The sequence below is a fragment of the Alexandromys fortis genome, unplaced genomic scaffold (genome assembly GCF_014885135.2).
Source record: "Alexandromys fortis isolate MF-2015 unplaced genomic scaffold, M_Fortis_MF-2015_v1.1 scaffold_59, whole genome shotgun sequence".
Lineage (NCBI taxonomy): Eukaryota > Metazoa > Chordata > Mammalia > Rodentia > Cricetidae > Alexandromys > Alexandromys fortis.
The window spans coordinates 3,996,105-4,018,366 of record NW_026067943.1 but is presented as its reverse complement, the minus strand read 5'-3'; the positions used below and the strand labels follow the sequence as shown (position 1 = coordinate 4,018,366).

General features: G+C 48.4%; 1 protein-coding gene across 1 annotated transcript in view; it reads right to left on the bottom strand.

Moving 5' to 3' along the window:
• Slc6a11 (solute carrier family 6 member 11) overlaps positions 1–22,262 on the bottom strand; it is a 118,424-nt gene that overhangs the window by 10,283 nt on the left and 85,879 nt on the right. Inside the window, exons 11-13 of the mRNA XM_050148484.1 lie at positions 12,081–12,184; positions 8,103–8,227; positions 1,313–1,425 (exon numbers count right to left, since the gene is read on the bottom strand). Coding sequence (XP_050004441.1) covers positions 1,313–1,425; positions 8,103–8,227; positions 12,081–12,184 — 342 coding nt within the window. The remainder of the gene's footprint in view (positions 1–1,312; positions 1,426–8,102; positions 8,228–12,080; positions 12,185–22,262) is intronic.

The following is a 22,262-nucleotide window of genomic DNA, read 5'->3' as shown; positions in this document are numbered from 1 at the left end:
GGAAGGATTCTGGCTCCAGAGAGAAACTGAGTGTGGCTGGATTGATAGACACGCAGACCAGGGCTTGTGTGTTCAGTGACTCTTGCAAGGTCGTGAGTGGGAGCAGTGCTCGTTGGGCTAACCTGGGCACCACCCTCCCTCCTAAGGCTGGAGGGTCAGGGCTGCTTGCTTCCTTTGTCAACCGTAGCTCTCTTCTGCACAGAATAGGATTGTCAGGATGCCCTACTGAGAGCCACCAACATGGCTGAAAGCAGTTCTCTGCTGGGCTCAGCAACAGGCAGGGGTTGTATTTCTAGGTCTGTGGGCAAGAGAGGCCATAGGCTTCAAGCTGGGAGGCCAAGGGGAGGGTGAGACTGGGCTTAGAGAGAAGCAGGGAGGGAGGGTAGGCTGGTGTAGGGGATGAGGGTACAGGAGCACGCAATTCACTCCTAGGTACTGCTCCAAAGACAACTGTGGCAGAGGGAGGGAGGGAGGACAGAGGTCCCTAGGGCCTAGTGGGTATACAGCAGCTGGATGAAGGGGATGAGCACCCAGAGGATCACAAGAACAGGTCCTGGAAACCTCGTCACAGGGCCAGAGGAAGGAAACTAGCTCTCCTGTGTCCCAAGTGCTCCACGGCTTGGTTGGAATGGGGACACAGGGACCCTTGTATATAATTAGCCACAGTCCACCCTTTTAGGACTTGTTCTGCTTTTCCTCGAACCCCTGGCTGGGAGTCACTTATCAGAATGGAAGAACTTAGAGCATCATTTTAAAAGTTTAATTGGGGGCCAGATGTGGTGGTATACATCTGTAGTCCCAGCACTCTGGAGGCAGAGACGAACAGATCTACATGCGTTTGAGGCTAGCCTGGTCTACATAGCAAGTTCTAGGATAGCCAGGGCTACACAGAGAAACCATGTCTTGAAAAACAAACAACGCCCCCCACCTACACACCACCCAAAAAATCAAATTGGGATCTGGGGACCTGAGTTCCATCCCTGGGACACACATGGTTGATGAAGAGAGGTAAGAGAAGTAATCATCACAAGTTGTCCTCTGACCTCTGCATATTAGGGGTAAAATAGACAAGAAGGAGTGGAGGGGCACCAAATAGACTGGACATGCCTATGACTGGAGTCTATCAAGAAAGTGGCAGGGCTGCTGGGTGGCCTGATGTGGGAGGCCAGGAGGGGGCCCAGGGTGTAGAAGCTGTAGCACCTGGCCTGTCTAGTCCCTGTTCTTCTGTTCCTCCCTTCCCGTACCTTCTCCCTTCCCAATCTGTCTCTCCCCTCCCCCTCCCACCATCCCCTTCCCTCTTTCAGCCCCTCACCTGACTGTCCAGGCCCAGGAAGATGAGCATCATGAAGAACAAGGTGGCCCACAATGGGGAGAGGGGCATCATCGTGACGGCTTTGGGGTAGGCGATGAAAGCCAGTCCAGGACCTGGAGGGGAGAGAAAGAGGTCAGTCTTCCAGTGTTTCCATCTACAGGGACATGGCAGCATTGCAGGCCACTGGACCCAGGTCCCACTGGCATCTCCTGTCTGGGCTGTGCTGATGGTGCGGTGTTAATATGTGCCTACAGAAAAGGGTGTCGCTGTGCAGAGGGCCAGGAGTCTCTGACCCACAGATCTGTGTCTGCTGCCAGCTACTTTCCCATTGTTCAAATATTCTCCCCAGGACCAGACAGTAGCTGAGCCAGAGTGGAACAGTCTCCCTAAAGGTGGTTCTGAGAATAGTGAGACGCTGCCAAGCAGAAGGAATTGTTACAGAACAACCCATATATCATAAGAGCCCACTGTAAGTGTATATCCCAGATTCTGAAAACAAGTCCACATCACCACTACCATCAGGACACACAGCATTGCTGTTGCCTCTAGCTGCTCACCACCTCCATCCCACCTCCGTCAGCATCCTTGGCAAAGACTGGTAGGGGTGTTTTTTTTTTTTTTTAAGACAGGGTTTCTCTAGCTTTGGAGTGTGTTCTAGAACTAGCTCTTATAGACCAGGCTGGTCTCGAACTCACAGAGATCTGCTTGCCTCTGCCTCTCGAGTGCTGGGAGTAAAAGCATGCGCTATCACCACCCGGTGGATTTTTTTTTAAATGAGATTAATTTTAAGAGTTGTGTGTGTGTGTGTGTAAGTATGTGTGTATGTACATGTGTGCATCTGAAAGCCTGGAGGCCAGTAGGGGGTGTTAGATACCCTAAAGCTGGAGGCACAGGCGATTTTGCTACTTGAGGAATAGTTCGTGTCCCTAACCTCTAAACCACCTCTCCAGCTTTTTTATTATTATTATTTTAGATTTTGGCTGTTTGTGCTGCTTAGGATGGAATTGCTGGGGGTAACAACGGCACACTTCACCTATGAAATGCTGATTTCAAATGCAGTCATGCCATTTTGTCATCTTAAAACAGCATTTGAGGCTCCATGTTCTTGCCAGAACTTGGCACTGTTATTCTTTCGGGCTCAACAATGACTTTGCACTGTCCATCCACTTTGGTTTTAATCTGTGTTTCCGGGTACCTTCGGTGCTTACTATTCCCACAAATGCCCTCTTTATTGGTCCATTTGCTTTTTATTGGGTTGGAGCAGGGTTTTTGTTGTTGTTGTTAGATGGGAGGAAGGTAGGCATTGTGGACATTTCCTCTCAGGCTATTATTTTTTAAAAATATTTATTTTTATTCTGCACACAGGTGTTTTGTCTGCCTTCATGTCGGAGTGCAATGCCTACAGAGGTCAGTAGAGGCCGATGGATCCTCCAGAGCTGGAGTTAAACAAGGTTGTAATCAACGGAATGGGTGCTAGGAATTGAATTCGGGTCTTCTGCTCTTAGAGCAGTCAGTGCTCTAAACCACTGTGCCACCTCTCCAGCCCTTTTGTCTTTAATTTTTTCAAGTATTTCATTTTTCCCAACTATTTACTGCTAGCAAACAAAAACTGAGCAATTTGTGTTTATAATCGTTTACGCTTGATCTCAGTGAAATCCAGCAATGCTTACACACACACACACACACACACACACACACAAAATTCACAGAAGTGTCACGTGTCCTTCTCAGAGAAACATCAGCGTGGGCTGCTGATGTGACCCCATCCTTTAGGTAGGCTGGTGTTGGCACCATCTCCATGGTGAAGCAGTGACTTTCCTCTCCCAGGGGAGGAGCGCCTCTGGGTTACACAGGACCCTGCTCCTCTCACCCCTCCCCTGTGATCTCAACCTCCATCGGAGCTTTGTTTTTACAGTCATTGCTATGATGGTGCTCGCCTGAGGATGGATCCTCCTCTTTCCTTCCACACCCGTTCAGCAGGAGTCTGCAAAGTCACTCACAAGGTGACATGTTCGCGCCCCTGTGGGCTCCTCAATGTTCAGTCTTTTTCTCTGGGTTATGACACAGATGATCATTACTTCCTTTGCTGTTCAAGTTGTCCCAGCACTGGTCATTGCAGGCTCTTTCAGGTAGGTTCTGCGTCCTTCTGATACATCCCCAGGCTTCTCTGGAGTGCAGCTTTATCTTCTTGGCTTCATTGTATCTTGGTCTAACCCTGGACCCGTCTGCCTCTTCAAGGGCCTGACTGCGCACAGTGATGTTTAGTAAACCCAGGTCTGAACACAGGGGTTGTCTGTTGACTGGAGTGTTACTGCAGATGGCTCCCTCAGTAATTCCTCTCTCCTGTGCAAGTCTACATGTTTCTATCCACACATGGAAACCGGGAGTCTAAGCATACATATCCCATGACTTCCAATACAGTACATTCTAGGACCTGCTCCTCAGAGGAAAATAGCAGCCTTGGGATTTACACACATTTATCAGTTTAGTCCACCACAAAACACATATTCCAGTCAGCAGAATCTCTAGCTCAGATTCCTGTTCTGAACAAATACACTACAGTTATTGCTTTGTTTTTTATCGTTAGCCTCCAGTACCCAAGCGGCACACCGTGTCTGTTCTCTGTGTTCCTTAGCACCCAGTATGGCTACAGTGTGAGAACATCACCCAGGGTCAAGGCCAACAAGGGGGACACTCTGAGAAGTATTGTCCCTTCCTTCCCCAGCCCATCCTTGCCCCTTCCATCCCTCCTCTCATCCTTTGCTGCCCTTCATGACAGTAGCCGTTCTCTTTGATTTCCAGCCCTCTCCGTACCTCCTTTGCATGGTTGCCCATGCACATTTTCTTGCACATTTGTCTTTCCCCAGTGAGGTATATAGAAGAACACCCATATTTACATTTTAAACTGCTAAATACATACCTTTTTGGGGGGCAAGGTCTGACTATGTTTGCCCAGGCTGGCATCACCATTCTTCTGCCTCAGGCTTCTAAAGGTGTACCACCATGACCAGCTCTCTACACATAACACTTTAAAAATACCCTTCAACTGATATTTTCCTGATTACTTTTTTTTTAATTTAAGATTACTTGTGTGTGTGTGTGTGTGTGCACATATACGTGCACCTATATGAATTTATGTGACCACATGAGTTCAGTGCTCATGGAGGCCAGAAGGGGGCATCAGATACCCTGGAGCTATTGGTACAGGTAGTTATGAGCTGCCTGATGTGGGTACTGGGAATCAAACCTGGGTCCTCTGCAAGAACAGCAAGCACTCCCAACTGAGCTATCTCTCTACCCCCTCCTGATAATTTTTAAATATACATACATGGTGTTACATTTTGTTAACATTGCTTTTCCTGTATCCATAAAGATATTGGTTTTTTGCTAATCTGTAAATACAGTGCATACTATTGATGGAGTTCCTAACAACACACCAACCTTGCATTACTCCTGCAATGTTTATTTCCGTGTTTCCCCACAGTGTTTACTACAGTGAGTTTTCTGTATTGGTTTGTTTCTATCCTTGTTATCTTGTATCTTCCTCTGGTCCAGTGTCAGGCACCATCACCCCTAGTTTTCATATCCAAATGTGCTTGTCAGGGTAACAGTGTTGGAAGGTGGATTTTTAGGAGGCAATTAAGTCTTGAAGAGGTGAATAAGTCAAGAGGGATTAATGTCTGCCTGGGCAACTGGATTGGTTCTTTTGAGAATGGAGTGATTCTCATAGGCAAAGGCTAGAGAGGATCAACTCCTTTGTGCCCCGCCTCTTTCTGTGCACCTGTCTCACTCTCTGTGGGTTCTTCCATGTGATGCCTCCATCGTGTGGTGGAGCTGCGTAAGATACCACAACACCAGATCTTCCTTTCTCCAGAAACTATTATCTGCTTAAAAAAAAAAACCCACTCTAGAAATTACCCAATCTTAGGTATTCTGTTATAGGAAAAGAAAATGGCAACAACTGGGGGTGTGGACTTGAAAGTTTTTCATATTTCACAGCTGATATGTGGAGGAGTGTGATTCTTTACTAATTCATGGGAAATTCCTATCCACCTTTTGTAGTAATGCTGTACACCCTTTCTTCTCTCTCCTCTCTATCTATCTATCTATCTATCTATCTATCTATCTATCTATCTATCTATCTACACTATATACACACATATACTCACATAGTATATTTATATACATATGTGTGTGTATAATGTGTTGGGCATCTGCTTAAGTTTATGAGCATCATGGAAGTGCAGCAACTCTCAGGGGCCAGAAGACATATCAGATTTCCTGCATCTGACTGTGTGCATACACGTGTGCATGTCTGTATGTGTCTCTCTCTGTGTGTGAGTATTGTATATGTATGGTAAGTGCACGTGTGCATGTGTATGTGGAAGCCTGAAATGGATGCTGGGTGTCTTTACTTTCACTTTCATCTTTAGGGATGGGGTCCCTCACTGAACCTGAAACTCACTGATCTGGCTAGGCCTTCCAGCCAACGAGCTTCATAGATCTGCGTGTCTTCTCTCTCCTCCATCCAAGGCTGCAGTTATAGGTAAGCTCCTCCACACTCAGCTTTTTTCACTCTTGGCGTCTTGTGCTTGGGTGGTAAGTGATTTGCCAACTGAGCCAGCCCAAAACGTTTTAAGTAAAAAATTACTTGTTTAAAAGATACAGAACTATTCAGTTTTCCTGTTTCTTCTGTGTCAGTCTGAGCCCACTGCCTTTTAAAAATATATTCACTCATATAACCTGTGTGATCAAATCCAGGCGGAAGCTATTCACAGTGGTCCCTAGTGTTTATTATAGTCCTGGGGTCTGTAGATCTGCTTCTTCCTTCACGGTTCAAAAAGAATTAAAAACTTTTTTTTTTACAATTGGGTGTGCACACATGTATGTTGTGTATGTGAGAATACATGTAGTGGTCAGAGGACATCTTTGTGGAGTTAGTTCTTGTCTATCTTCATGTGGGTTCTAGGGATTAAACTCAGGTCTTCAGATTGCGTGGCTAGTGCCTTTATCCACTGAGCTGCATTTGACTCTGTGTTCCAGAACTTTTTTTAAAAAAACTTTTTCAGGCTTTATACAGCTGTATGTGGCCCTGGACATTGTGTATCAGGTGTAAGACAGAAATTTCTGCTCCACCAGCCAGCTCCCAAATAACTACATGGAGACTTATTAATTATAGATGCTCAGCCAATAGCTTAGGCTATTTACTAACTAGCTCTTGTAACTTAAATTAATCCATATTTCTTATCTACATTCTACCATGTGGCTCAGGACCTTTCTTAACATTGCAAGTTCACCTTCATTCTCTCTGCATCTCCTGGTGACTCCACCCTCTTTCATCCCAGTGTTACCTCAGTCTGACTCTTCTGCCTAACTGCTTCCTGCGTAGCTTTGGCCATTTGGTTCTTTATTAAACCAATGAAAGCAGCCCATCTTCCCAGTGCACAAAAGGATCATTACACAGCACTGCCCCCCTTTCATTGTTGATGGTGGTTGTGGTTTTGAATGGGAATTGCCCCCATGGACTCATGCATTTGTACAGCTGGTTCCCAGCGGGTGGTGCTGCTGTGGGGTGTTTTAGGAGGAGCAGTCTTACTAGAGGAAGTGCACCACCGGGGTGGGATCTGAGAGTTTATAGCCTTTCCCCCACTTCCTGCTGGCTTCTCTGCTTCCTAAAGGTGGGTAAAATGCGACCTCTCAGCTTCCTGCTCCTAATACCACGCCATGCCTTCCTGCCATGATGGACTTTCTATCCTTTGAAACTATAAGTCAAATAAACTCTTCCGAAAGTTGCTTCAGTAGTGGCATTTTATCCTAGCAATGGAAAAGTCACTAATATGTTAGCGAATCGTATTTTAATTTTTTCCTTGGTAGTTTTGCCAAGGAATTATGACTTTTGTTCATCTTTTATAACAGAGCTCTTGGTTTTTGCAATATTCCCTATTAATTGTAGGAATTCTCGTTATTATTCCTCTGGTCCTACTTATCTTGGGTTTAATCTCTGTCCCAGTATGTCGCCTATACTTGTAAATATTTCAAGAATTTTCCTTTGCGATTGCTTGGTACAAAGGCATACAAATGCCCCTGCAATGGACCGAGAAGCTAAGCGCAAAAGGCAGCGCTCACCTCTGATGTCATCTACTTTGACCCACCCTCCTTAAGGACCACCATATCTTCAATACTCAGGACCCCCTGCACCTTCTCATTACAGTGTGCTTTCTTCAGAATCCAAGTGCCATGCAAGTCAAGGAGGAGTTGTCATGGTGAACCATCACCCTGACCACAGCTTGTTTGATTCAAACATAGCAACTATGCTTCGGGCTGTGACAGGTGTGACGATTCTCTATGTGGAATGGATAAAGGAGGGGAGGTTAGGTCCTCCAGGCACAGGTGCAGAGTGTGCAAAGGGTCTGTGGTGTGGTGTGGCGCAGAAGGGGACAGTCCACAGTGGTAGGGAAGTGGGTGGGATGGCTCCAGCAGCCCAGGGCTGTCCAGGCTGTGCTGGGCGGCTGTTAGGTAAACATGACACCTTCAGGCTGGGCACAGAATGAAGCAAGTCCAAAGCGAGTGATGATGGGGTGGGGGGCGGCAGAAAACAGAGTAGCCTGGGAAGTAAATGAAGGCTTTGGCTTCCCAATGAGGAAGGTCAGGGCTTCCCCTGCAGGTGAAGAGACTGGCCACGTCCTGAGAAACAAACCCAGGACAGGAAGACTGCAGTGGCCACATTGTCCTCATCCCCCGGAAACCTCCAAAAGCTTGGGCTTTCCACATCTCACCTCTGCAGACTTACCTGACTCTGCCACCTCAGCAATAGGCACTCCTTGCTCATATGCCATGAAGCCCAGGACGGAGAAGATGGCGAACCCAGCCACAAAGCTGGTGCCACTATTAAGACAGCAGAGCATGATACAGTCCCTGTGGGGGAAGCGGTAAGAAGGGCCTGAGTCAGTGTGGGCAGAACAGGCAGGTGCCAGAGCTTCCCCACCTGAGACGGGGGCTTACTGCAGGGTGGGCAGAGAAGCATACGCTCTGACAGCCTCTCAGTTTCCAAACGACGTGTGTCTGTGGTTCAGAGAGGGTGGATAGCTGGCCTACAGTCACACAGCTTCCCCTGCATCGCTAGAAGACGAGGTAGGTCACAGGCAGAGGGTGTGACAGAAGGAGAGGAGTCTGGCCTTGTATGCCAGGAGAAGAAAGACTCAGGAGACAATCACTGCTCCGGCTACTGAGGAAAGAAAGACCGAAATAGTAAGATGGGACTATGCTCCCAAGGCACAAAGCTCAGAGGGTGAGAGAAGCCAAGTAAGTGACTAAGGATCATAGGCCTACAGCCCTAGTAGCTTCCAGGGGAGAGGTTTTGTGATGACACCCATCCTGGCTGAGCAGGGGAGAAGTTTTGTGGTAACACCCCTCCTGGCTGAGCAGGGGAGAGGTTTTGTGGCGGCTCCTATCCTGGCTGAGCTCACTACCAAGCAATGCCCTGTATTCCACTCTACTCAGGTTCTGCTCAGTGGGCCAGCTCCCAGAGGAGACCAATCAGAGCAGTTGCTTTGGCTTGCTCTTGAGAGGTACTCACCAACTGGGAAGCACCAACATAAAGTCCCACTCAAGGAGAAACCAGACAACAAGGGATGGACTTTATGTAGATGAGGATGATGGCCCAGAGTCTTGGTCCACTCTACCACAGGCTCTAGAACTGAGTCTCTGTAGTGCGGGCTCACAACTCAGATCAGGGAGCATGTCAGTGCCTTGCTCTATGTGGGAGGTGCACTTGGGTGATCCTGACCAATGGTGTCCCAGGGAAGAGTGATATCATGGCCTTCCTTAGCTCCTGGCCTAGTAGCTGGAGTTTAAAAGTCCTGTTCCTACTAGATGCAGCCTCCTGCAGACACCACAGAGAATCCCCTTATATTCCATTAGACAAAAATTTGCCTTGGCCACCAACAAGCTCAGCGGTGGGGCTTGAGGCTGGAATGGTCTGGAGGGCGAGCCTCAGAGCTCCTGTGGCCTTGCGTGCTCTCAGCTAACACTCTGGCTCTCTTCCCGCTCACATCCTGCACCCATCTCTATTGCGCTCTGACTTACCCAGACCCTCTGCATCTCTCATACGCAGGACTGAGAACTCTCCTCTCTGATTCTTGTACCATGCTTTTTGTAATAGAAGAAAAGGTAGCATTAACGTTGTTGACAAACCCACAACGGCCTTGGTAATGAAGGCACAGTGGGAAGAGCACTAGGCAAAAAGTTAGGAGCCTGGCTATGAATCTCCCTGCAGGTCTTTTCTTTGGGGCTGACCATGATGAAGCATTTGGTAGCAGGGCCTCATGGGCTGGGATTTTTGTTTGCTTTGGTTTGGTTTTTCAAGACAGGGTTTCTCTGTATAGTCCTGGCTGTCCTGGAACTCACTCTGTAGAGCAGATTGGCCTCAAACTCACAGAGATCCACCTGCCTCTGCCTCCTGACCTTTTCCACTATCGAAAGCCCCATTTGCTCGGGAAGAAACTCAGCCCAGTCCAGGAGGGGACCATATTATTCCTGAGGCAGCAGGGACCCACTTACACGTTAACTAGCATCGTCCTGTCCAAAATCCAGTCAAGGGGCCCTTTGCACAGTCCCATTAAGCCTAAGCAGCTCTGACGTATCCAGCTGCAAGAATGGGAGGATCTGGAGAGGAAGGCATCACTCCATGCTGGCTACCCTTCTGGATTTCTCCCGTCATGTTTAAGGTGCCTTGGTGCGCCAGCCCTGCGTTAGGTCCTCCGAATCCCGAGACTGGAGATGAGGTCCCGTTGTCAGTTCCCAGTGAAATTATAGTTGGGAATCCAGACCTCTCAGATTCCCTTCCTGGGGCCTCAATGACACTTCCTAAGAATCAAGACTTCCCAGACAGGCTGGGGAAGGCAGACATCGCTTTCTGCAAATCCCATCCCTCCTAGAGGCCTCTCAGGCCACTTTCTTGTATTAGACTTCTCAGGGATGTCTGCCCCCTTGAGCTCTGTATTCGGATGCCAGCTTCCACCTGTGAGTACACACTCACCCCCTTGAGGCTGGTCCCTGCCTGGCCGGGCTTTTCCAGCCCTCTCATGCCTTCCCCTACAGCTCCCTGCAACCTCTGGGGGAGGCTTATGTAACCAGGGCTTTGAAGTCAGCGGAGGCTGAGCTGGGCTTGCATGAGCTCCAGAGGCAACTAAGCTGTTGGGAGAGGGGATTAATTGACTGCTGGGCAGACCTGTTTGCAGAACAATCTGGAAACAGATTTTTGCAGGCATTTGCTTTGTTCCACTGAGCGACAGGGAGAGGAGGGGAAATCCTGCCCGCTGAGCTCTCGCCAGCAGTGGATAGAGACAGGTCCCTCTCTTAGCTCCACACCTGCCAAACGCTCTTCATTTTCAGGTTGCTAGGTTGCTGGTTGCAAAAAACTCCCACATTCAACTTTACATGTATGGTCTGAGCCCCGGAAGACATACATGCCACTATTATGGCTTCTAATTTAATAAATAATTTGTGTATTTGATTTGGGATTAAATAATACATAGATGATATCTGTACTAATTTGATTTTTTCTTGCTGGGATGGGTCTGGGGAAGGGTTAGGATAGGGTCTCACTGTATCTTAGGCTGGCCTGGAACTCATTATGTAGCCCAGGCTAACCTCGAACTCACAGCAATCCTGCTTTAGCCTCTTGCATGCTAATGTTGTATGCTAATATGCCTGGCTCTTCTGACTCTATTTTCTTTTTAATCATAAAAGCAACATATATCTAGAGTAAGTAAAGATATCTTTACTATTTAGGAATAAAAAAAGGGAAAATCAGGCTTATTAATGTGATATTTTTAATAGTTTTCTCTTTCCTCCAGAAGTGTGAGACAGTGTAGATTTTCACATGGTCCCACCAGTTACCCCCTTCTCTATGGACTCGATTTTAGTTTTCTGCCATCTTTTCACATCCCCAAATCAGCATTCAATCCCTTACTTTAGGATAGTTTCTCTTTGTGGCCAACTAGGATACAGGGTGAACACTTTCTCACTGGCTGGGCTCATGGTGGTACCCCATCACAATTCCAAAGTCTCCTTCCTACAGAGGGAGCTTCTGGGTTCTCACAGTGAGATACTCTGTCCATCCACCAGCAAGTATCCACCTGTGTGTGCCAGGTACTGGGTTCTTAGGTGTAAGGAGTTCAACACAGTCATTGCAGTCAGAGACCCCAGAGTGAGCTTATTCCCCACCCCCACCCTCACACGCACTACTGAGTGTCCCTGGCTCTCCAGGGGCCTGTCTCATGGTGTGCTGAGTGTCCCTGGTCCTCTGTGGGTCTCAGCCTCATGGTGACACTCAGGCTACAGGTCTGTGAGGCTCCCCAGCCTTAGTCACCTCCCTGCCTGGACCCTATGTAGCCAGAAAGCCAAGAGAACTGTGGGCCAAGGAGGGTCCAGCCACTCCAGGTGGGTCAAGAGAGGGCTCCATGGACCTGTGAAAATCAACAGGAGGCAGAAAGAGTCCAGTTTGGTTCCTTACTAGCTGTGTGACCACACACAACTTATTGTATATGGACCTATGCTGCACACGCTGTCACTGTGGTCCTGACTGGGGCTGTGGTGTGGATTTACTGTGATTCAGGGCAGACTCTGCTTGCATGTGACAATTTCCCAGCTCTGTCCATGTGATCCTGGGGACAGGGCCGGGCTGACGAGCAGCTCTCTGTGTTCTGGGCCCTGCACTATGGACAGCTATGAGGCTTTGGAAGCTGTGGCCGTCAGCTGGGCTCACCTGTAGCAGTTGTTGTTATAGTTGTTGTAACTCCCCAGAGCGGTCAGGCAGCCCAGGCAGATGGCGTAGGAGAAAAAGATCTGCGTCCCAGCGTCCACCCACACCTGGAGGAGGGCACAAAAACGTGGGCATTGAGAGTCAGATGTGAGGGGAGGGAGAGACCAATGGGGGAAGAGTGAGAATTAGATGTGGGAGGAGGGAGAGTCAGATGTGGGAGAAGGGAGCTTGATCTCTGGGTACTCGCCCAAAAGAAATTCTGGGATGGGACTATCCAACTTCCTAACTTTTTTGGCAAATCCTATTAAAACATTTATATTTCTGGGACAACCTCATGAAAAGGAAATTTCCTTAATAAATTCTAGACTTTTCCAAAGGTTGTGGTTAGTAACCCATTACATTGTTACAACATAACAAGAATTTGGATGTTGAGCTGGGCCCATGTGCATAAGCCTGTAAGCTTAGCACTAAGAAGGTTGAGGCAGGGGGTTCTCTAAAAGTTCAAGGTCAGTCTACTTAGTGACTAGGCTGGCCAAAGATACACAGCAAGACCTTGTCTCCAAAAAATAAATAAGTAAATAAAACCAGGTGAAGTAGTGCACACCTTTAATCCCAGCACTTGGGAGGCAGAGGAAGGCAGATCTCTGTGAGTTCAAGGTCAGAGCTACAGAGTGAGACCCCGTCCCCACCCCACCAAAACAACAACAACAACAAAAACCACACCAAAAACAAAAACAAAGCAATCAATCAATCAACCAAAACTGTATTTGGATATTAAAGGCCCTGGCTCCAACAGTATGATTTTGGAAAAATAACTTAACATCCTCAATGTTAAATCTCCTCATTCGCCAAGTAGGAAAGGAAGAACCCTGTCAGCCTGCTCTGAGGCTGAGTGTACCAACAGTGAGCTCTGGGCACAGGTCCTTCTCCTATGCCACACCACACTTAAGTCCAAAAACACCCCCCTTTCTTGGTAATTGAAATTACCGTGAAGACAAGGTCCCACAACTGTGCAGAGGAAGCGTAGACACAAGCTGACCTCAAGCACAGACCAGGGGTGTGTGTGTGCCCACATATCTGTGCATGTGTGTGGATTCACTAGCTTATAGAATGGATTCCCTAATGCCTGCTTCCCCGGGGTGCAGCCAGCCAGCAGCTTCTTAGTTACCAAAGTCCCCTCTGACTAAAATTCGTCTGGACAGCATGACCTCACTGTGGCAAGCACATGGACTTTTCAAGTACCCTCCCTTCCCCAGGCTCGAAGCTCAGCACCTAGAAGTCTCTAAGGAAAGCCACAGCTGAAACTCAAGCTGGTTTTGGGCTGAGCATCCAGCGCCACCTGGAGACAAGACTCAGCATTGAACACAGACAGTAGCAGCCTTTATTAGGCACTTCTGGTATGCAAGGCACCTTGCTGAACCTCTGCATTAAGACTGCCCTGGAATGTCAGCAGTCCTGGGCAGCCCTAGGCAGGGGGCACTTTTAGCCTGCTCCTAGAGCCAAGTAACCAAGAGGACAAGTGACCTGTCCAAGACCACGGAACTGGAGCGTGATGGGTAGAACACACCCAGACAGACTTCTAGAGACCCCAGCTTCAGCCCCCATGAGGTTCAAAACCATCCCCTGCATCTTTGTTCATTATCTCTACCTCAGAACAGGACTCTCTTCTAAGTCCTACGATGGACGTCTGCCTAGCTGCTGTCATTGATGGGGAGTTGACATGTGTCTTTTTTCTTGAGACACCTCTGACTGGGAAGTCATTTCTGAAAGTGAGAACTCATCTTTCCTGGGCTTTGATTCTGGGTCCCTCAGACCATAGCTTTCTCTTGCACACAGCAGTATTGCCCCATAGCCTTCTGACCCCCAAATCATCCCCATTCCAGGCATGATCCCTTTTCGAGGATTTGCGCCCAATTGGAACAGGGCACCCTGTCTGAGTCTGCTCATATTTGTGAAAGCATCCAATGGTAACATATGAGAAGTGTTTCTGACACTGACACGAGTGTCTGCTGACCTCTTCTAACCTTGGCTGGCTGGCTTTAGAGTAAGAGCTAAGGAGAAACGCCATGAGAACATTCGTGTGTGTGTGTGTGTGTGTGTGTGTGTGTGTGTGTGTGTGTGTGTGTAATTCTGGTATATGAGGGGTATTTGGAAATAGAACACAAGAATGTTTGAAAAAAGTCATAGGAATCATTATTTTGTATTTACTTAAAATTACACACATGCACACACACAGTTTAGTTAAAGTTATACCACTTGGGGTAACCCCTCAATTGCCATAGACTATCTAGTAACAACCCCAATGCAGGCATGGGAAGCCTCCTTTTGAGATGATGGTCAGATGAGTCCATGAAATTCCCCTCAAAATACAGACTATTGCCATAGCCCTTGGTGCCTTCTAGAAAGAGAAGGTACGACCCCATTACTAAGGACACCACATAATTTGAACACAGGAGGAATTCGTCTGGATCTGACCTGGAAGCCTCTGTAAGGACCAGCTCTCCTGGTCTCCTGGTATCAGAGGAGCCATGCAAGTTGCCAACGAGAAAAGCAATCAATAATCCTACCCAGCTGTGACACCAATAAACACAAACAACGATGAGAATAACAAGATATTCTGAAAGACGCAATGACATGCACACCCTGGGGTGACCTATGGTTATCTAAGCGGACTTAAGGCCTGCTCAACAGGAGAGAACTTGTGCCTGGCTCTACAAACGTAGTCAACTATGCACAGCTGGTGAGGCTGTGGAGCCCTAGAGGAGCAGCCACCACAGCCACTTTATAAAGCGGTGTGATTCCCAGCTCCTGTCAAAACACTTTTCCTTACTCCTACAGATAAGCACAGCTCTCACCCATGAGAGCTTCTTTTTGTAGCAGAGACCATCGCAGAGCCACAACAGAACAACTGACCGTGGGTACCTAGCCCTAGCGGATGCATTTACGCAACATCCCTGCACCTAAGGCTGAGGAACGTCCTGGAAGAGGACACGGAAAGACTGTAAGAGCCAGAGGACCAAGTCAGTGCTGTGAGATAGTGTCTTCTAAAAAACAGAACACAAAGTGGAGGTCGCAGGAAGAAAGGGGTGGGTATGATAAAAACATTGCATGAAGTTCTCAAAGAATAAAAACATATTAAAAACGATAAACCCCCACAAAGCTCAGGAATCACTGTTGTGAATGGGGAGGCAGAGAGAGTGGTCGTGAAAAGGAAAAGGGATCTTCAAAGCAGCAGGAGCTTGAGGCTGCCTACACGTTGGCAGCAAGGGGCCAGCGGAGTAAAAATTGCTGAAGACTGAGGAGAGAGAATATATCATTAGTGCTGCATCCTGCATCGCTTTTCTCATGTTCCAGTCTCTCCCTGGCGAATTCTTTCTATACAGAAAAGCATGCAGACCCCAGGGAGAGGCAGAACATGGCCCAGATGCTGACTCGGGCACAGAGTGCCCGCTCCCGGTGGTGTCCTGTGAGATGCTTGGGGCTGACTGATCACAAGGGACCCACGCCTGTGGCTAATGGTCCTGAAAGTTCAGCATTCCACAGAGCAGAGGGGAGAAGACCTCAAACTGGTGGAAAGGCCTGTTCAACCATCCTTCTACCACAGTCCTCAACTCTGAGTTAGAAAAGCTCACAGAACTTCTCGTCCACATACCCTGATGATGTGCACCCCCAAACCCATGCATGGGATTTTCACTTGCAGACAACTTTCTTGGAAGTTCAGTCTCCATCTCTTCCTTTAGAGTGGCTGGTCTTTGCATTCTCCTTGGAAACTTACTCCTTGTAGCTACAAATATCCTCCATTGTGCTGGTCCCCTGGACCGGTTACTCTCCACCTACCAGGTCCCGCTCACTAGCTCCTGCAGCTTTCTGAGGCTTGATATTAATTATATACTCTTTGGCCTATTAGCTCAGGCTTCTTATCAACTAACTCTTACATCTCAAATCAACCCATTTCTATTATTTTATATTTACCACAAAGCTCGTGGTTTGTTACCTCTTACTTCTTGGGCCACTACATGGACAGCATATTATTTATATGTATTGATTTTTCTCACATTTAAAAAATTACAATTGTTTGGTGGTTTATGTATTATTTGTTGTGTGCATGCATGTGTGGATGTACATGTGTGCATTATGTTCCTGTAGTCAGGAAACAACTTGAAAAAGGTGTGTGTGTGTGTGTGTGTGTGTGTGTGTATGGGAGAGATTCTATACTCTCCTCCCTCCATGTGAGTCCTGGGGATAAACCCAGCTTGTCAGGCTTGGTGTAAGTACCTTCCCGCACTAAGCCACCTTGCTGGACATTTCTTGCATTTTAACATATCTCTTTATTTCTGTGACTTGATCTTTATTTTCCTCCTTACTAGGTTCTGTTACCTCTTGATACTCTCATGGCCACTCTTGGTTTCTTTCATTTCATTTAGTTACTTTTCTTTTGTGAGTGGCCAGCCCTTCCTGGTAGGCTGTCCTAGAATCTCTGTCTCTTTCAGTTGGCTCTGGGGTGCTACAGGGTTGGGCTGTCCTATGGCTGTAAATGTATTTACAGTACATTCTTCACCCATGGGAACCCTATTCTCATGGTTTTCTAATCACAGCCATTTGTGATGTGGGACCATAATCCTCTTCTGCTGCCTTGCTGTAGCAGAGAGGAGATGTCGCTGTGCAGAGGGAAGGCAATGGCCCAGGGTATATTTTTCTAGCCTTTGTAGTTCTAGGGTTTCCTCTCTGGTGGCTATCAGAGTCTTTAAAATGGTGGTGGTACCACTGATGCTTTCTGCAGCCATCGTTTCTTATTCCTAGCCCCACTCTTCTCCGAGATGGCTGTGTTCCCTCTCTGTCCTAGTCTCTGCCTGCTCAGACTGGCTTCTCCTTAAGGCCATGTCTTTGCCATTGGGCCTCACCTTCCCCACCATCATCCTCCCCCATTACCAGGGACTTGCATCCTGCATTGACCCTCTTGGGTTAGTCGAATAGTTTGGATAGACCACCAATTGTTTGCCCTAGCATGGTCCTTTCCTCAGGGCAAGTGTTTGTGAGTTCCCGGGGCTTCCTGGTGTTCAGCCTGTAGCTTCCCTTCCCTCTTCTCCCTGTTCACACAGAATCCCCATGTTGTTGCTGTTCTGGTTCATGAAGTCACTTCATCAACTAGAAGACCCTGCCAATTGCTTTTTCTCATACTTTTCTGCCTTCTCTGTTGGGGTTAGAGACTCTGGGAAATTTTAACTTAATTTGAATGTGTATTTGATTGATTTTCTTTTGCTGTCTTGTCTCCTTGGTTCTGAAGATCATCTTTAGAAGGCAGGTTTGAATGTGGAGGTCACAGAAGAGTACACAGATTTGAGCAGACAGCAAAACAGTGCAATACTCCAGCTCACCATGGTTCTCTTCTAAGTGAGCTGGGGATTCTTGGGGTGATGGGTGAATGCAATTTGGAAATGCAAGTTTGAGACATCAGGAGATTCCCAGGAGACTGCTGTAAAGTCTAGGGCTAAACACAGAAGTCTGAGCTGAAGTTAGAGAGCTGAAAAGTCCCTGGATTTTTGCAGTAACTTAATGCTCTTGACTCTGAACCCCAAACCTCCCCACTGGTCTCCCCACCTCCCCACATTTGGAAAACTCATGTTGACATTAACTATTCTAGAAAATTAAAATGTTTTACTTAATGATTAATTTTGTATGTATGTGTATGTGTGTACCTGTTTGTCTGTATGTACATCACACACATGCAGTGCTCATGGAGGCAAGAAGAGGGTGCTGGAGCCCTGGAACTATAGTTATAACTATAATGAACCACCTGATGTGAGTGCTGGAAACTGAAGCCAGGTTCTGTGTAAGTGCAGTCAGTGTTCTTAACCAGTCATCTCCACAGCCCTGTGGTCAGCCTTCCTACTAAAGACCCATGCATCTCGGGCATTGCAGAGCCCAGGCCAGGATTCTTGAGAGGGTCCCGGGGAGAGCCATGGCATGTCTTTACATGGAGTCTGGGAGATTCCTCACCTCAATAAATGGGGGCAGCAGATATGCCTGTGGCTAAGGAGATGCCATTGTGCCTGGCCGCCAGCCTGGCCACTCTGTGTAGACAGGAGCTAATGAGTTTGTCAGTGAGCTGCTGCCATTGTAATGGTGAGGACTGCTGGACCACACACACGCACTGACTTCTGGGGGTTCAGCTAGATACCAACCTATTTGTCACCCCCACAGAGCCAGGTGCAGCCTGTGCAGGGGCTCTCTTCCACCATGACATGACATGGTGACCCAAGCCTTTCCTGCCACCCAATAACAGCTTCCTACAGTCTATGGGCAGAGAGACAAGAACCTAGAAATTTCCTCAGGAAACTTTCTGGGACCTGTGGGGACTGGTTCCTATCACTTCTGCCCAGGCCATGAGGTTCTGACATAAAGGCAAGGGAGTCTGGGAATTGTTACTAAGAAGAGGGAATAAATGGCCAGCAGGCCACATCAAACGATCTCTAAGGCATTACAGCATGCCCGTACTTCTTATACTACTAGGAAGCATATATATATGGAAGGACAGAAGGAAGGAAGGAAGGAAGGAAGGAAGGAAGGAAGGAAGGAAGGAAGGAAGGAAGGAAGGAAGGAAGGAAGGCAAGCATGGTGGCCCTGGAAGGATTTGACAATCAAAGAAAAGAGAGATAAAGAAAACAGGGAAACAAAGATTCCTGACCCCTCCAAGGAGTTGGGGGGGGCTTCAGGAAGAGACTTGACTTAACATGGATCAAAGCAGACCAAGTTCTCAAGGCTTCCATGCACAAATCTGAAGATTTGCATGTTGTTCTTGATGGGCAAATTCTGGCATCCCTGCTTTAACTGAAGAGGAAACGGACCCATTGCAGGTCAAACAGCTCTTAAAGGAGCCTCAGGTCTGAGTCTGTGGCTTCCTGGGTCCATGTTTCAGAAAAAGGCAGGAGAGTCCGCTGGTCTTCAGCATGCACCTGGCATCCAGAGTTCCACAAAACGAATGGCCAAAGGTAAGTGGGTACCACACACATCAGCCCCTCTGCTTGCATCTCCCGGGAGCAGCAGAGATGGAGGCTCCTGGAAGAAATGGCTTCCGATCCCCGCCCCCTACACAAAATGAAGGGAAAACAGTCTCACTAAACAAACCCAGAGGAAGCCGGGTCAGTGGAGGAGAGGATCCTCCCCATGTTCTGCAGGATGAATGGGGGGGGGGCGTGCTGGCCCTGCTGCAAGGGCAGCCCACATTCAGAGATTTTAGAGCAGATTTGTGTGGGAACAGGAAAAGCCCTTCACAGCTTGTACAACAATTGGTCCCAAGGAGCCCTAGCACATGGGTCAGGGGGCTACCTGCCTGAATCCCAGTGGGACCCTTGGGATTCAGGAAGGATAGCTGTAGTCATGAGGACAAATTCTCTCCCCTACTCAGAGGCCACACTGCCACAGTGTACGGCCTAGTCAGCAGGGATAGCACGCTACAGTTCACACTACAGCACTGAGGCTTGTATCTTCCCCTGGGGCTGGCACAGGGGATTAACCCATGGCACTTGGGGGCAGAGCACTGTGAACAGGGAGGGACCGTGTCTTTCTTTTTCTCATACACACAAAGGATGGAATCAGGGTTTATGCCTAGGGAGTCAGAAATTGCATCCATAGGGGACACAGCAGCCTAGTCATAGTGTCAAATGAACCTAGGGGTTCAATGGACTTCACCCTTCTCCAGGACAGAGCAGAGAGAGACAGAGGTCAAGATCAAGGCTCTCACTGTATCCCTTTTCCTATAACACAGACATACCGACTGAACTCTGACAGTGTGGACCACAGTACGGACCACAATTCACCCAGCTCCTCCAAGTAGAGATGAAGATGGAGAAGGAACAATATTTGGCAGAGACAGGTAGGTGAGGGAGCCAAGAGTGAGTTAAGAGACAAAGAGGTGTGCTTTTTGAAGGCGTGGTGTGGGTCACCACAGAGAAACCCCCAGCCAGAACATACCTCGAGGTCAGCCAAGAGCTCACTGCTGGTCAGCCATTGGCTGTGTTCAGAGTGGAATTTACGAAGGCACCAGTCTTAACAGGTGTATGCTGACAGTGACCCTCGTCACCACAGTGGTTTCTAGGACACAAAGGCCTGGGAGAGTCATGTAGTGCATCCCAACTGTTCCCCCATCTCATTCTCACCATTGGAATTCTTCACGGGCAAGCCAGTAGCAAGCCACGAGAAAGAGGAGTTCTGCCCACTCAGTTGTGGGGAGACGAACCCTGGAATATTTGGACTTGGAAACACATGGCTCTGGGGACAAAGCCTGGTGGGGAGCTTCTGTCAGGTGCCTCATTCTGAGCCTCACAGGAATTGGTGGACAGCGCAAAAGCTTTGGGTGGGCAGATGAGGGTCAGGTTCTCACTCTTCTGCTAGCTTTCTGTGTGACCACAGGTAAGGGTCTTCATGTCTCTGGGCATCAGGTTTATCATTCATGAATGGCAGAAAAACAGAAGGTAATAACGGGGGAACTGGACACCTGCCCCTCACTCTGATTCTTTTTTGTCAACTCTGGTAAGGAAACAAACTCTCACGTCTTTTCTAACATCCAACCTCCCTCCACACTGCCCAGGTTTCTGAGACGCATCAACACTGCACAGATACACCTGTCGCCTTTGGTCATGAGTGCAGAATCCAGTGATGGGTGCGAAGAGCCAGCCTCTCGCTGTTCCCAGGCTCCCTGCCTTCCCAATGCCCAGCGAAGACAATATGCGGAACCCGCCAGACCCAACAGCGCATGCGGCCTTTGGCTTTTGGGTCTGAGAGCCAGGACAGGGCTTAGTGACCCACAACCTTTCTTGAACATTTCCTTTTTAAGACAGACAGACACACACACACGCACACACACACACACACACACACACACACACACACACATGCTTGCATGCACGCACACAAACTTTTTCAGTGAAGTCCTCAATTGAAGTGAAAACGTAACTTATATAGCCTGGCAGAAAAGGGCTGAATCGAAGTCTTTCTTTCCACCTTTTCTATTGGGAAGGAAGGCCTCTGAATGGATTAAAAGTAGGTTAGGGGAAGAATGAAACAGCTGTGTTTCCAGTGTGTACCTGACAACGGCTTTTGTGGAAGTGAATAATTACATGAGAATCGCTTCCTTCCCACCTCTTTCTCAGCCTCCTCGGGGTTGCTAGGCGCCCTCGCTCCTTCTCTCTGCTAATGCCACATACAGAAGCAAGTGAATACAGTATGGCCATTATGAGGGGCCTGGAGTCCAGGAGAAGGATTCAAACGCTCCTCCCTGGTGGTTTCGATGGGGAAGAAGGTTTGGGGGTGCTGACTTCGGATATATTTAAATGCTAATGTGCTGGGCTGGCTGGCCCAGCAGAGCCAGCAGGATGGTGGTGGTGGGAAGGGACAGGGGATCTTGGCTTGGCACCCCACTGGAAACATGTTCTGTTGCTTCTCGAGTGGGTGCCAAGCCCTTTCCTGGGCAGCTGGCCTTGGTCACCTCGGGACCTGCCAGTAAAGTGTCAGCAGGCTGAAGGCTGAGCCGTGGGCAGTGAGGAGCTGGTTGGCTCGGTGTGTGGGGAGTTTGGGTGTGTAGGCTGACCCTGGTGGCCTGTGTGTGTGCAGTGGTGGACAAGGGTCATTGTGGCTGGACCTTTGCCCAGGATGTTGAGCGGATGTATCTGAGGCACAGAAAGAAGAGGGGGGAGTGGATGGGTGGTGGATGGCACTAGGAACATGGCAGTGGCCTTTAGTGTCTTATGTAGTAAAATCCTGGGATCTGTGCACGCCTCATGAGAGGTGCTGAGCCCTATTTTTCAAGGGCTCAGCAGAGACAGTACAGAGACAGGACCCTTTCTCAGTTGAGCCTCCCCTAGGTTTGTTCATGAGTTCAGAGGTTCCTAATATTAAGCCAAGATCTTCTCCATCAGGACGTCTTCATTCTAGATAGCACAGTCCCACGCAGGACTTGGTATGCATACATAATCCTCACTGGCTCCCACTATAAGCTACAGGTGCCCCCTACCACTGTGGACACCAAGCTAAATGACCTGCATCAAAGGTCCTTGGCAGGGGTCTGGGCTGGCAGCAGTAGCCCTCACCCACGGACAGCACAAGGCCAGTGTGCCCTGGACCAAGCCAAACTCTAGCTCCCAAGTCCAGCCCTGAGCTGGCATACTCTCTTGCGTCAGCCAAGCTGGC